General features: G+C 45.5%; 1 protein-coding gene across 1 annotated transcript; it reads left to right on the top strand.

Annotated features, from left to right (window-relative positions):
* Positions 1 to 747: 747 nt before the first annotated feature.
* On the top strand, positions 748 to 3,641 carry LOC132387630 (NACHT, LRR and PYD domains-containing protein 3-like). The gene is made up of 4 exons (XM_059960001.1): positions 748 to 2,039; positions 2,636 to 2,727; positions 2,884 to 3,051; positions 3,188 to 3,641. The coding sequence occupies exons 1-4, from the start codon at positions 1,104 to 1,106 to the stop codon at positions 3,273 to 3,275; spliced, it is 1,284 nt and encodes a 427-aa protein (XP_059815984.1). The 5' UTR covers positions 748 to 1,103; the 3' UTR covers positions 3,276 to 3,641.
* The last annotated feature ends 8,026 nt before the right edge of the window (positions 3,642 to 11,667 follow it).

Here is an 11,667-nt window from a genome sequence, read left to right as displayed (position 1 = left end):
CACAAGAACAGTGATATCTGTGGCTGTAGTGAGAGGGTGTCCAGTACGGGACAGTCGGGGGTCAGTAAACTACCAGGGAAATTCTCATCTTCACAGCACAGTTAATATGGAAATATGATGACCATGTGTTTATCCAGACCAGGCCTCTCTGTTCAGTCAGGGGACTGTTATGCAAATTTACTTTACTGTACGGACATTCATTGATTAATTCAACTAATGCAATAGCTTTGGGCTCACTCTTGTGTGCTTAAATAATGAGTTTTGAGTTGAGACATCTAACAGTTTGAACACTGTCTGTTCCCATTGAAGATGTTCAACAGAAACACATGGAGACTCTGCGGGCACAAACTGAAACACTGAGAGTGAACACGATCCTGGTGAGGGAGAAGGTGAAGGTTTTCCAGCTGGTTGATCGATACGCTGAGCTCATCGTCATTTCTGCTGTTCGAGATCGGAGACTGGTTGAACATGAGCTGCTGGCAAGACGCAGAGACCACGAACTTTGGAGAGAGAAACATCTCCACGGAGAGATGGAAAAAATCCAGACTGATCAGTTATTCCAGAGCAGCTTTTCCCGAAGTAAATCCGAATCTGGGAGATCAGCAGCAGTGGCCGGAGTGTCGGGGATTGGGAAAACAACAATGGTACAAAAGATTGTTTATGACTGGGCCACGGGGAAAATATTCCAACAATTCCGGTTTGTCTTTAGTTTCAAATTCCGGGACCTAAACTCCATTAACTGCAGAACAAACCTGAGGGAACTGATTCTGGATCAGTATCCTTACTTTGGGAATTTCCTGAGAGATGTCTGGAAGAACCCACAGGGATTGTTGTTCATATTCGATGGTTTGGATGAATTCAAACACAGAATCTATTTTGCAGACAAATGGAGAGGTACAGAACCTAAGCACCAGTGTCCAGATCCCGAGTGCTGGTGTGAAGTGTCTGACATTGTGTACAGTTTAATCCAGGGCAAGCTGCTCCCAGGGTGTTCAGTGCTGGTGACCACACGCCCCACTGCGTTACAGTTATTGGAAAAGGCAGATATCAGGGTCTGGGCAGAAATCCTGGGATTTGCTGGTGAGCAATGGAAGGAATATTTCATGAAGCATTTTGATGATCAGACGGTGGCGGCAGCTGTTTTCAAACACGTGAAGGAGAACGAGATCCTGTATACCATGAGCTACAACCCCTCCTACTGCTGGATCCTCGCACTTGCACTCGGCCCTTTCTTCACACAAAGAGGCAGGGACCCACAGCAAATTCCCAAGACCATCACCCAACTGTATTCCTACTATATTTACAGCATCCTGAAAAACCACAGCCGTGAGATTGAGAACCCCCGTGATGTGTTACTCAGGGTTGGTCAGATGGCCTTCAGAGGAGTGTCCGATAAGAGAACTGTGTTTACAGATGGAGATTTGAACAACTACAATCTGCAGCCATTCCAGTTTCTGTCTGGGTTCCTGATGGAGCTTTTGGGGAGAGAGGATTCTGCCCAGTGCGTGGTGTACACATTCCCACACCTCACCATCCAAGAGTTTGCAGCTGCAGTCGCACAATTCCTGACTATACATCCCGAGGATATCCTGAAATTCCTCACTGAAGTCCACAACACGACAGATGGGCGATTCGAGGTATTTCTCCGTTTTGTTGCTGGTCTCTCCTCCCCAGTGACAGCTCGAGGTCTGGAGGAGTTTCTGGGTCCATTTCCTCATGAAACAACCTGCCGGGTGATGGACTGGGTGAAGGAGGAGGTTAAACGCCAGAGTGAAAACACATCGAGTGAAGCTGGTAAAAGGAGGCTCCTGAACACATTTCACTACCTGTTTGAGTCTCAGAATCGTGAACTGACTCAGACCGCACTGGGATCTGTGGAAGAACTTTCATTCAGTGGAATGACACTGATCCCAGTTAACTGCGCGGTCCTGTCTCATGTTGTCAAACTCTGTGATACAATAAAACGTCTCGACCTGTCGTACTGCCACATTTTGTGTGAAGGAATCCAGCAGCTGGGACCCTGGCTGCACAAGTTCCAGGTATTGAGGTAACTTAATTTTTCTCTCACTCTGAACTGTGAAATTGTTCCATTGTGTTGTTTCAATGTAAAGGGATTTGGGTAAAACTATAGTGAATATGATTGTGAAGAATTGTGACAAATGCGATCCCCCCTCCTCCTGTGAGATGTCTCTTCCCCAACTCCGTTCCTGCTGTGGAATCTCTCTTCTCCATCCCGCTTCGTCCTGTGGGATCTCTCTTTCACATCCCCCTTCCTCCTTCATGTCCCGTCTTTCCATCCTTTTCCTCAGATGGTGTCATTTCCCACCGACATTTCTCTATTCACAAATCTTCCTCACTTTGGGACTTTACCCCTTCAACCCTGTCCCTTCCGATCCACTCACAAGTCAGGAACACTTTCCTAACCATCGCGCAATGAGACAGAATATGAGGAGTTTACAGGGTCACACCGACAGACTAAATTACTGACATCAGTGAATCCCCTGTAACTGGTCAGTGAGGGACATTGACAGTGATGGGAACACTGATCAGTGATTTACTGAAAGGTTCAATGTTTCCTGAAATAACCGAGTGAGAGAAATTCCTTCAGACCCATTCATTAATTTGTCTGTTTCAGTTTAGTCTTGAGCGGAATGACCTGGGAGATTCAGGAGTGAAACTGGTGTCTGCGGCTCTTGGGAACCCGGAGTGTAAAATACAGACACTGAAGTGAGTACCAGACTGTGGGAGATTGTGTTTACAGACACTGGGTGTCTGACACTGAACATTAATGTGATCCGTAATTGTGTTACTGATAAATTCTGGAAATTTGTACAGCCCCTGTCTCTCTGTGTCCTTCACCCTCACTCTATCTCTCATTTCCAGTCTGAACCATGTCGAACTTACAGATTCTGGTGCTGAGGATCTCGCCTCCGCTCTCAGTACAAACCGATCACTGATAGAGCTGGACCTGGGATGGAACCCGCTCACAGACCAGTCTGTCCCCGCTCTCCGCCGGCTCATACTGACCCACCCGAGTCTGGAGCAGATCATGTGAGTGTCTGTGTTAATGTTCAATGTGATAAAAATTTCATCAGATCCGCGGGTTTTCTGGTACCCTAGTACCCTGTTACTGACACGGTTATATAATCTGGTTTCTTTTTCATCTTTATTTTTCCATCCGTTTCAGGCTGGCGGTGAATAATTTCAGTGGGACTGGGGAGAATGAACTGGAGTCTCTACAGGAGTCTAGACCCGGACTGAGAGTGTACCTGTAAACGTCTGAATGTGTGAATATACCCGTCCACAAGATGGAGACAATTTGGCCGATAACCCCCCACCCCCCTTTAACTCCCGCCCTTATCTTTCCGCACTCCAGAAGCAACTCGCAAGGGTTCAGAAATGACCCTGGATCTGCGGTGATCTGGGACACGGCCCTGAAGTGTGATTTGATAATCATCAGTTCCGTGATGCAGAGTGACAGTGAGAAACGGGACTGATTATTCAAACTGCCCCTGGTTGTCGCCGGTCAGTTAATTGTGTGTGACTGTGAGTGAGTCGGGAGCAACTCATTTATTCCCGCACGTCAGCAGCTCACAAATCGTTTAATTTACATTTGTCGATGAAATCAATAAACCACTGTAACATCCTGTCTTCGTTTCGGACGAGTTTGATTTGAGGTTTCTGCTGTCCCCCTCACCCTGGGTGCCCAGGATCTCATCTCCACCCAGCCCCCTTGCTGGGAAACTCAACCGCTCCTTACACTCCACAAAGAAAGGGAGGGGGGACAGAGAGAGAGCTGGCCTTATTTGGCGGTCCTGCATTTCTTTCTACCATGACACTGCGAGGGGAATGCTAACTACACGGATATCTTAAGGACAAAGCAGGAGTTGAAAACGCCGGTATACGGAGCGGATTCTGTACATGGGAGAATATATTCTGTTAAATCATGCCAGTATTTCTCAGAGACAAACGTGTTGGTGGTTGCGCTTATAACTCACAGAACAACGAGTGGCAGCCTTAACAGCCAATTGTATTCCTACAGCTAATTGAACTCCACAATATTTCAAAATCCAACTGTTCCTCAGGTGGATTCAACAGCGGCTTTGTCCGTCACTATGGTTTAAAAGTCCACAGCACGGGCAGGAAATTCGCGCACACACACGCACACACACACACACACACACACACACACACACACACACACAAAATGTGGGAAGATGGTTTAAGAGCTGGAGGGAACCGTGCACAGCTCTGAGCTTCATGTTATTGGAAATAAACATTATAGTGGGAATCTGATCAAAATGAGGTAAACACTGATGTGGTCCAGTGCTGATGAAGAACTACACAGCTTGTCGGTACAGCAAGTACATTTCATATCTGGTGGCACATAGTGGGACGTGTTGGGGTGGTTTTGGTGTCTGACCGGCCAAAGTGGATCTGCTGAATATATATTAAAAAATCAATGACGTTAATTGAAAGTCTGCAGAAGGAAACTGGGAAGGTTCTCATGTGTCCCTGGATCACGTCCACACTGAGGGGAAACCGGTTCTACTTGCAGAGGAAACAGCAGGCGTGACTGTGAAAAGTGCCGAAAATGCTGGAAACATCGATTCCGGAATGCTTGTGGGACGAGAGCCACAGTGAAAGTTTCAGGTTGGAAAATGGGAACAGTCGTGACCATTGACAATACAGCTGTGGAAAAGTTGTAAACAGAGCCGCTGACTGCTCACTTATTGGTCTCGTTGCACATTTTGGTAAAATTACGCAGAAGGATCTAAGTGAGCTAATGCCAATAGTATTAAAGTGTTTGTGTTACATGCCGACAGCTTTTGGACCCGAGACACCGGTGATGTAATTTGTTGGTTCAATAGCAGAATCAAAGGTGGGACTCCGTTACTGCAGATTGATCCCCTGTATAAATCATAGCTTGTTGCTGTATTCAGCCCAGAGTGTCTTGCCGAGCTGTGGAATTCAGGACAATAGCGTTCACTGCGTCACTCAAGTGGGATATACAGTAATGTGGCGGATAGAAGACATTTACTACCCTGTTATCTCAGCCGTTGGAATTCCCGGTAAGTCGCTATCACATCTGCAAACGGCAGAAACTGAGAGTTAATTCTGATATTCGGAAGTGTTTCTCTAGCTACGCGCTTCCACAGTTACCTGCCGTGTCCCCGTATTTCTGCCGTGGGCGGAACGCGCTGACAATATTACTCCCATTGCTTTGGAAGCGGTTCTAATGGAGCCGAGATGCTGCCTTTGACTGAATTCCTCTCTCCTGATTGGATATCATGGAATAATTGTGAATCGAATTGTCTGCACAGGAGGACACGGGCTATACTACAGCTGTGAGAACCAGCCGTCCTTCTGTTACGTCCGTATAAATCGTCTGTGAATTGCGCGGCTTGGTTATGGAACAGAGAGAATAGCTCATTGATTTCCGACATGTGAGTAGAGGGAACTGCAGGTGTGGATTTAATTTCATTCCTGTGCTGTTCAGAGCCAGTGATGCTGTATTGAATGTCCATCCTTTACTGCGCCCGAGGAAGAATTTAAGCAGCTCTCCTCTCTTCGGCTTACGAATTCATTTTGATTTAACACTATTACAAAATTCGCGCAAGTTCTCTTCCACGCCGATAATACATGGCTTCTTATGTACTGGGAATTCTACGCTGTGAGCCAGAAAAAAACCCCCACAAAATCTAATCTAATTCTATCACACGGCTGCTCCGTTACCCTGACTAGTCAGTAATTTCTCTGTTTCTTTTCTTCTATTTTGCAGTTAACCAGTTGGCGATTGCTATCTTCTCCCGAGGTAAGCGCGGTCTCTCCAAATGTCTCAGACGGAACCTGCTGGGAATGGCAGCGGCCGATCTCCTGGTCGTTATCTCTGACCCTCTGCTGAAGTGGAAGGTTTTGAAATACTTCTGGTCTTCCTTCCTCCATCGAACTCCCGTTTACAAGTTCGTCCCTTGCTTCCTTTGAGCAAGCACCTGAATCTCTGTCTGGCTGACAGTCGCCTTCACCAACGACAGTTTTGTGGTCATTTGTTGTGAAAAGTTGAAAACAAAATATTGCATCGAATGAACGGTTGTTATAATCATAGGCACGGTGAGTGTTCTGGGCTGTTTAGAATTAATCCCTTTCTACTTTACATTAGATCCGTTGATGCTAGTTAACGGAGTTTCCTATGGCTGTTTGACCAGAGCGAGATTCGTGGGTCGCCTTCGTGGGTCGCACTCAGATGATTCACCGTATTTTCATTCCTTGTCTCCCGTTTATTCTGATTTTATTGTTCAATGCTCTGACAGTTAGATGGATTTTTTCCGCCAATAAAATCCGAACGGTGCTCCCCGTCAGCGACGGAAAGGATGACAAGGACCCGGAACTGGAGAACCGAATGAAATCCGTCGTTTTACTATTCAGTATAACCGGTAGTTTTATATTTCTGTGGTTAACACTGGTGGTTTTTTGATATCTACGTACTGATTGCAAATATCCCTCGTTACAGGGACGCGGATCCGACTTATATCGCAGTATCCACGGCGACGATGCTGCAGATCCTCAGCTCCTGCACCAACACATGTATTTACTCAGAGCAATTTCAGAGAGGAGCTGCAGAACGCGGTGAAACACCCACTGAAACTGTTAACCAAATTCCTTAAATCATAGATCGGCTTGCTGATTTTTGAAGGTGTTTTGTCAAACACCATGTTTCCTTCATAATTTATCCACTTGCCGATACGGTATGCAGAACCACGGGTAACAACTGTGCGCTCGGAAATACGCATGCATTTTGTGATGATATATTTCACTCGCTGCTTACCCAGTACAGGTGAAATGTGTCGTTCATCGAACGTGTAATATGTAATGGTCACCTCAGCAGTAATTCACCCCGATGAAGGGTCTATAGTCGGGTCACGCCCGTTTTATTGTAATAACGTCCATTACATCTGACAGCGATTTAATCCGGGTTGGTCCAGTTAGGTAAAATCCTTTCCATTTCTACATTCTCTCCGTTGTTTCTGATTCATTCTTTTTAGTGATGCTCACGGTGTTTTACTCTCAATATCTTTCACGTTGTCGTCGTTTACTCCTTCCCCCACGTCCACTTCTCATCAAAATTTAATCTCATTGCAGACTAGTGAGTTTCATCGTGAGGGAAGATGATAGGGCTGAAACAGAGCGTGTATATTTTTCTTTTTTTTTTACTCTATCTCCATCTCCGACCTGCTCCCTCGTTGTCCCTGCATATCTCCCACGCCTTTATCTCTGTTCATGTCCCAAGGCCTCGTGACAATCTGTTTCTTTCCTTCGCCATCTATACTCTGTTTCTCTCTGACCACACGTCCGGTTCCCTACAGAAAAAAATAAGTCTCATTCGGGAATATATATTTCTATTGATGATAAGTGCACGCTGAAATTTAATGAACTTCCAGAGCAACTGCAAAAAGTTATTTGTTTTGTTTCTCTCCCGAACGAACTGAGTTCTATCTGGAAGGTTTGCCGATGTTTGAAAAATAAAAGAATGATACTGGAAATCCGAATTAAAATTGCTTTTAATGATGTTGCACTACTTTCTGACGGAACATTACTCACACTGTTGCATTTCCAGTTCCGTCTCACTGCTGTCTGTCCTGCAACCGATTAGCGGTACACAACACTGGTGATTCTCCTCGCCCGAGGCTGACAGAAGTAAGAGTTGACACGACCGATATCTTTTCGAACGCACAATAGATTTATGCACCTCGCGCCAGTTACTACTAACTCGACGCTTTGTTATAAATAATGTTTCTAGTGAAACTTAAGGATTATACTTAAGGTGCAATGTAAATACATCAGATGTTTGCATGTCAGGATAAGCTGTCGTTGGTTAACATCTTACTCCAGGTGTATTTTCAATTCCGTGTATGGCAGCGCAGAGTTGCTCTGTAAGTCTATTCCATCATACGTCAGGGAAACGGGAAATAACGTCAGTTATGTTGTCTCCTGTTGTTTGACTGCACCTGGATCCCTCTCCAAAATCAATATGCTGACAGACTAGCCCACAACGGCAGCCGAGCTTGTCCCGTTAACCACGTGCCCATGGTAGCGTTACATCCATTATTATCGTTTTCACCTCTATTCCTCTGCAAAATTCCACGGACGGCATTTCAGAACATCCGGACATTTCCAGTCAAGGGCTTACAAATTTCAACAATTTGTCCAATAGCCCGAACTTCACACGGGGTCTATAGCCCAATTACCGTGGTGATGCCAATATATATATATTTGGATATGATGCAACAGAATCGACTTCTGAATTCGCTACTCTTTATTTCTCCCCGTTTCCTGTTCGAATACGCAAATTAAAGTCATGTACCGTTTTGAGACCCCTCGATGTTTCGGAATCGACCCTAGAAATGGCCTCATCTTTCCTTCGATAGTTATTTGACTTGCCATTTGTCACCCTCCTGCCCCTCTGCTTCGTTTGCCTGAGCGTTATCAGGCGAGTTTGGGATGTTTGATTTTGTTGTATGGCTTCTGCTAACATTAAAACTTTGTCCAGACCTGATTCGGGCCTGAGCTCAGGCTGTCTAGGTGAGGATATAGACATTGAGACGCATCCCCTTTCTTTTTTTTGGACATCGTTTGGTCAGTCAGTCTATTTTTGTTGTTGTTGTTGTTCTGGAGGTTGATATCACTTATACCTCCAGAATTTATTGAACTCAAGTCAAGTTTACTCTCGTTTAACTACACACATGCTCACCGACAAACGAGACAACGATTCGTCGACCCAGAGTGTAGGGTACAGCAGCACACGCAACAGACAAACACTTATGAAAGCAAGAACATCCTCTGGTGAACTACGCACAAACAAACAAAGTGCATAAATCAAAACACATTACTGCATTATAAAATCATAATCCTACGTAGGATCTCCGTCTCCACTACCAGTTTCTTGTTTAAACTATTTGACTTTCTTTAACTAAAAAGACTCCAATAGGACCACCGTCCTTGTGTCCAACCACACAAACCACTAGTAAAACGAATCACATATCTAGTGCAGCATATCCACTTTTCAACCAGACCCTATCAGGAGGGAGATTAGCGGCACCAATGGAACTTCCAGGGATTTTGTTACTCGTTCAACTTTCGGGTTCTTCTTTCTCGTTTTCGTCTTTACCTTCACAGCGAAGACTCTCCCCGCATTCCTGATCAACGTCACTGTTGCTACTTCCCATCCTTCTTCAATCTACTGACCTGGTCCTGCAAAGGAAAGACCGTCAGTCGCAAGCAGAAGCACGAACGAAATTTCGTTCTGTTCACTTCTTGCAGTCTGATTTCTATCTATTGGTTTTGTTTACCTACCGGATAACATCTTGGGTGCGACTAGGATCCTTATTTCACACAATACTTCACGCAATACTGCTGTCTCTCCTACTTGGTTCCGCCGATCCCATCCTTGCTACCTGGTGATGGGCCAGGTTCTCTAGGCACAAAACGGAACACCCAACGGGTGGCGAACTCGAATGTGCCTCTGAGACATAGTTACTCCATCGTTTCAATCCCGTTTTGTCGGGATCCTGCTGGACTACAGCAATTTGGCAGAGATATCTCAAAGTGAAGTGCGGTACCAGACTTTAATTGGCGAATCTTTTATATCATGCAGTGTGGAACTCTGCACAAGTAAAAGGCTTGCCTGTAGATCCATTAGCAGGGAAGCGTGCGAAACTGTAGAACAATAGAATGATGTCATAATGTTGTTTTCTTGATTTGTGGGTCATCCGTTTATACCCATCTGACCTGTGCAGCCGGGTTATCGTTCCAAGGAGTATTGGTGAGAAGATGCTATTCTCAAGTGGAAAACGCAGAGGTCTGCAATTTCACAAAACTGAGGCAACATACAGCATTGGAAACGTTATATTCGGAAATGTCATCCACAAGGAGCGAGGTTGGAGATTAGAGAGAGACAGGGAGGTGGCGAAGAAGGTTATGAGGGAGGGAGAACGCCGATGCGGTTTGGCAGGAGTCGGGTCAGGGGAAGGAGTCACCGAGGCAGGTTGGATGATTCGGCAGCACTTTCCAATGGTGCCACTGCAGTCCCGGAATGCTGTGCGTGACGGAAAGCCCTCCAGACCCTCACGGTACATTTTTCACGGTTTTGGCTCTCTCTTCCCTACACATCCTCATCGAAGATTTACCACGTCCGCGCAGTCTTTCTGTCCCACGTCTCTCTGCCCAAGCCCGGTCTCTTTCCCTACCCCATCCGTCTCGGTCTCCCCCAGCTTCCGATCTTTTCAGTCATTCGAAATCTCTCTCAACAGCCTGCCTCTATCTCTATACTGTCCCTCTCCTGCCATTATTATCTACTGTCCCTCCAGTCAATCTCTCTCCACATTGCTCTCTTGTACCTCACTCCATGGTTCTTTCTATCTCCATTCTTTCTAACCCCAAATCTCCCTCTCCCCACACTCGCTTTCTACCGTTTCCTTCTCTCCGTCTCCCTCTTCCCCTCTATCACTCTCTCTACCTATCTCTATCTCTCCCCCTTTCATCTTTCACCCCAATCTCGCTTTCCCACACATTCTTTCTTCTACCCCAGTCACGCTCAGGTTCTATATCTGTAATTAATTTAGATCACGTTTTAGAGATTTGTTGTCACTTTGACATTTTTCGGTTTATCATGTTAAGAATAAAATCCAAATTAAATCCACTGTGATACAAAGCTGCACAACAAAATGAAAACATTCAAGGAGGCGAATACTTTTCATGGGCACTGCATGGGTAATTGAAAGGAAGGTTTAATTCTTAAAATTGTTTATTCGTTGACATGGTGGCGGAAAAAAAGAGATGTGGATCTGGTTAGATAAGTATGCTGCTGCGAACCAGAAATGGATTCGTTCTGGATTGGAAAGCTCTGGAGCGAGCCTGGGCTCAGCTCTTTGGAGGATGAGCGGTGAGTTGATCGACTTATGCGCGATCGTAAAAGGCATAGACAGACTCAAACGCCTGTGTCTTTTTCCCAGTATGGAAATAACAAAAAGGAGTGGGAAAATACGGCGGGAGGTTGGTTATAGGTTTTCTATACAAGGAAAAGGAGGTGCAAAGAAAGCGCTGCCAAACATCATGATAGAGGCTGATATATTGTGGCGATAAAACAGACATTGGCACATACAGGCTCTCAGTTTGATATATAATTTCCGTACTTCTGCTTTTCACAGTGAACGCGCCGACGATTGTCATACTATCACGGGGAAAGTGCGGACTCTCTAAAACAGTCACCCGCTATCTGCGGGCCATGTCAGCGGCTGACATAGCGGTCGTTTTCCTGGACGTTATATTGATGAAAATTCCGAAGGCTTTTCCGGATGACTTCCCCTTCCTGTTTTACGTCCGCGTGTGTAGAACCCACGTCTTCTTAATGCAGGCCGCCACAGATTGCTCTGTTTGGTTCACCGTCGCCTTCACCTTTGATCGATTTGAGGCCTTTTGCTTCCAGGATCTACTCCCTAAGTATTGTACCGGGAGAACGGCGGATGTGATTCTGACCTTTGCGCCTTCACTGAGTTGCTTAAAGTTCTTCATGGTCCAATATATATATGTATATCTTCCCTTTAACATGCCTTTGCATGCAGAGTTGAGAATTACTTCTGTCACTATTTTGGACATTAAAGTGTGTTCTTC

The sequence above is a fragment of the Hypanus sabinus genome, unplaced genomic scaffold, assembly GCF_030144855.1.
Source record: "Hypanus sabinus isolate sHypSab1 unplaced genomic scaffold, sHypSab1.hap1 scaffold_205, whole genome shotgun sequence".
Classification (NCBI taxonomy): domain Eukaryota; kingdom Metazoa; phylum Chordata; class Chondrichthyes; order Myliobatiformes; family Dasyatidae; genus Hypanus; species Hypanus sabinus.
This window is presented reverse-complemented; position numbering and strand designations above follow the sequence as displayed.

Excerpts from the sequence above, each read along its gene's own strand:
- LOC132387630 (XM_059960001.1), top strand. The coding sequence starts at position 1,104 with ATGAAGCATTTTGATGATCAGACGGTGGCGGCAGCTGTTTTCAAACAC. Across the intron at positions 2,040-2,635 it reads CCTGGCTGCACAAGTTCCAG|TTTAGTCTTGAGCGGAATGA; the intron begins GTATTGAGGTAA and ends TGTCTGTTTCAG. Across the intron at positions 2,728-2,883 it reads TGTAAAATACAGACACTGAA|TCTGAACCATGTCGAACTTA; the intron begins GTGAGTACCAGA and ends TCTCATTTCCAG.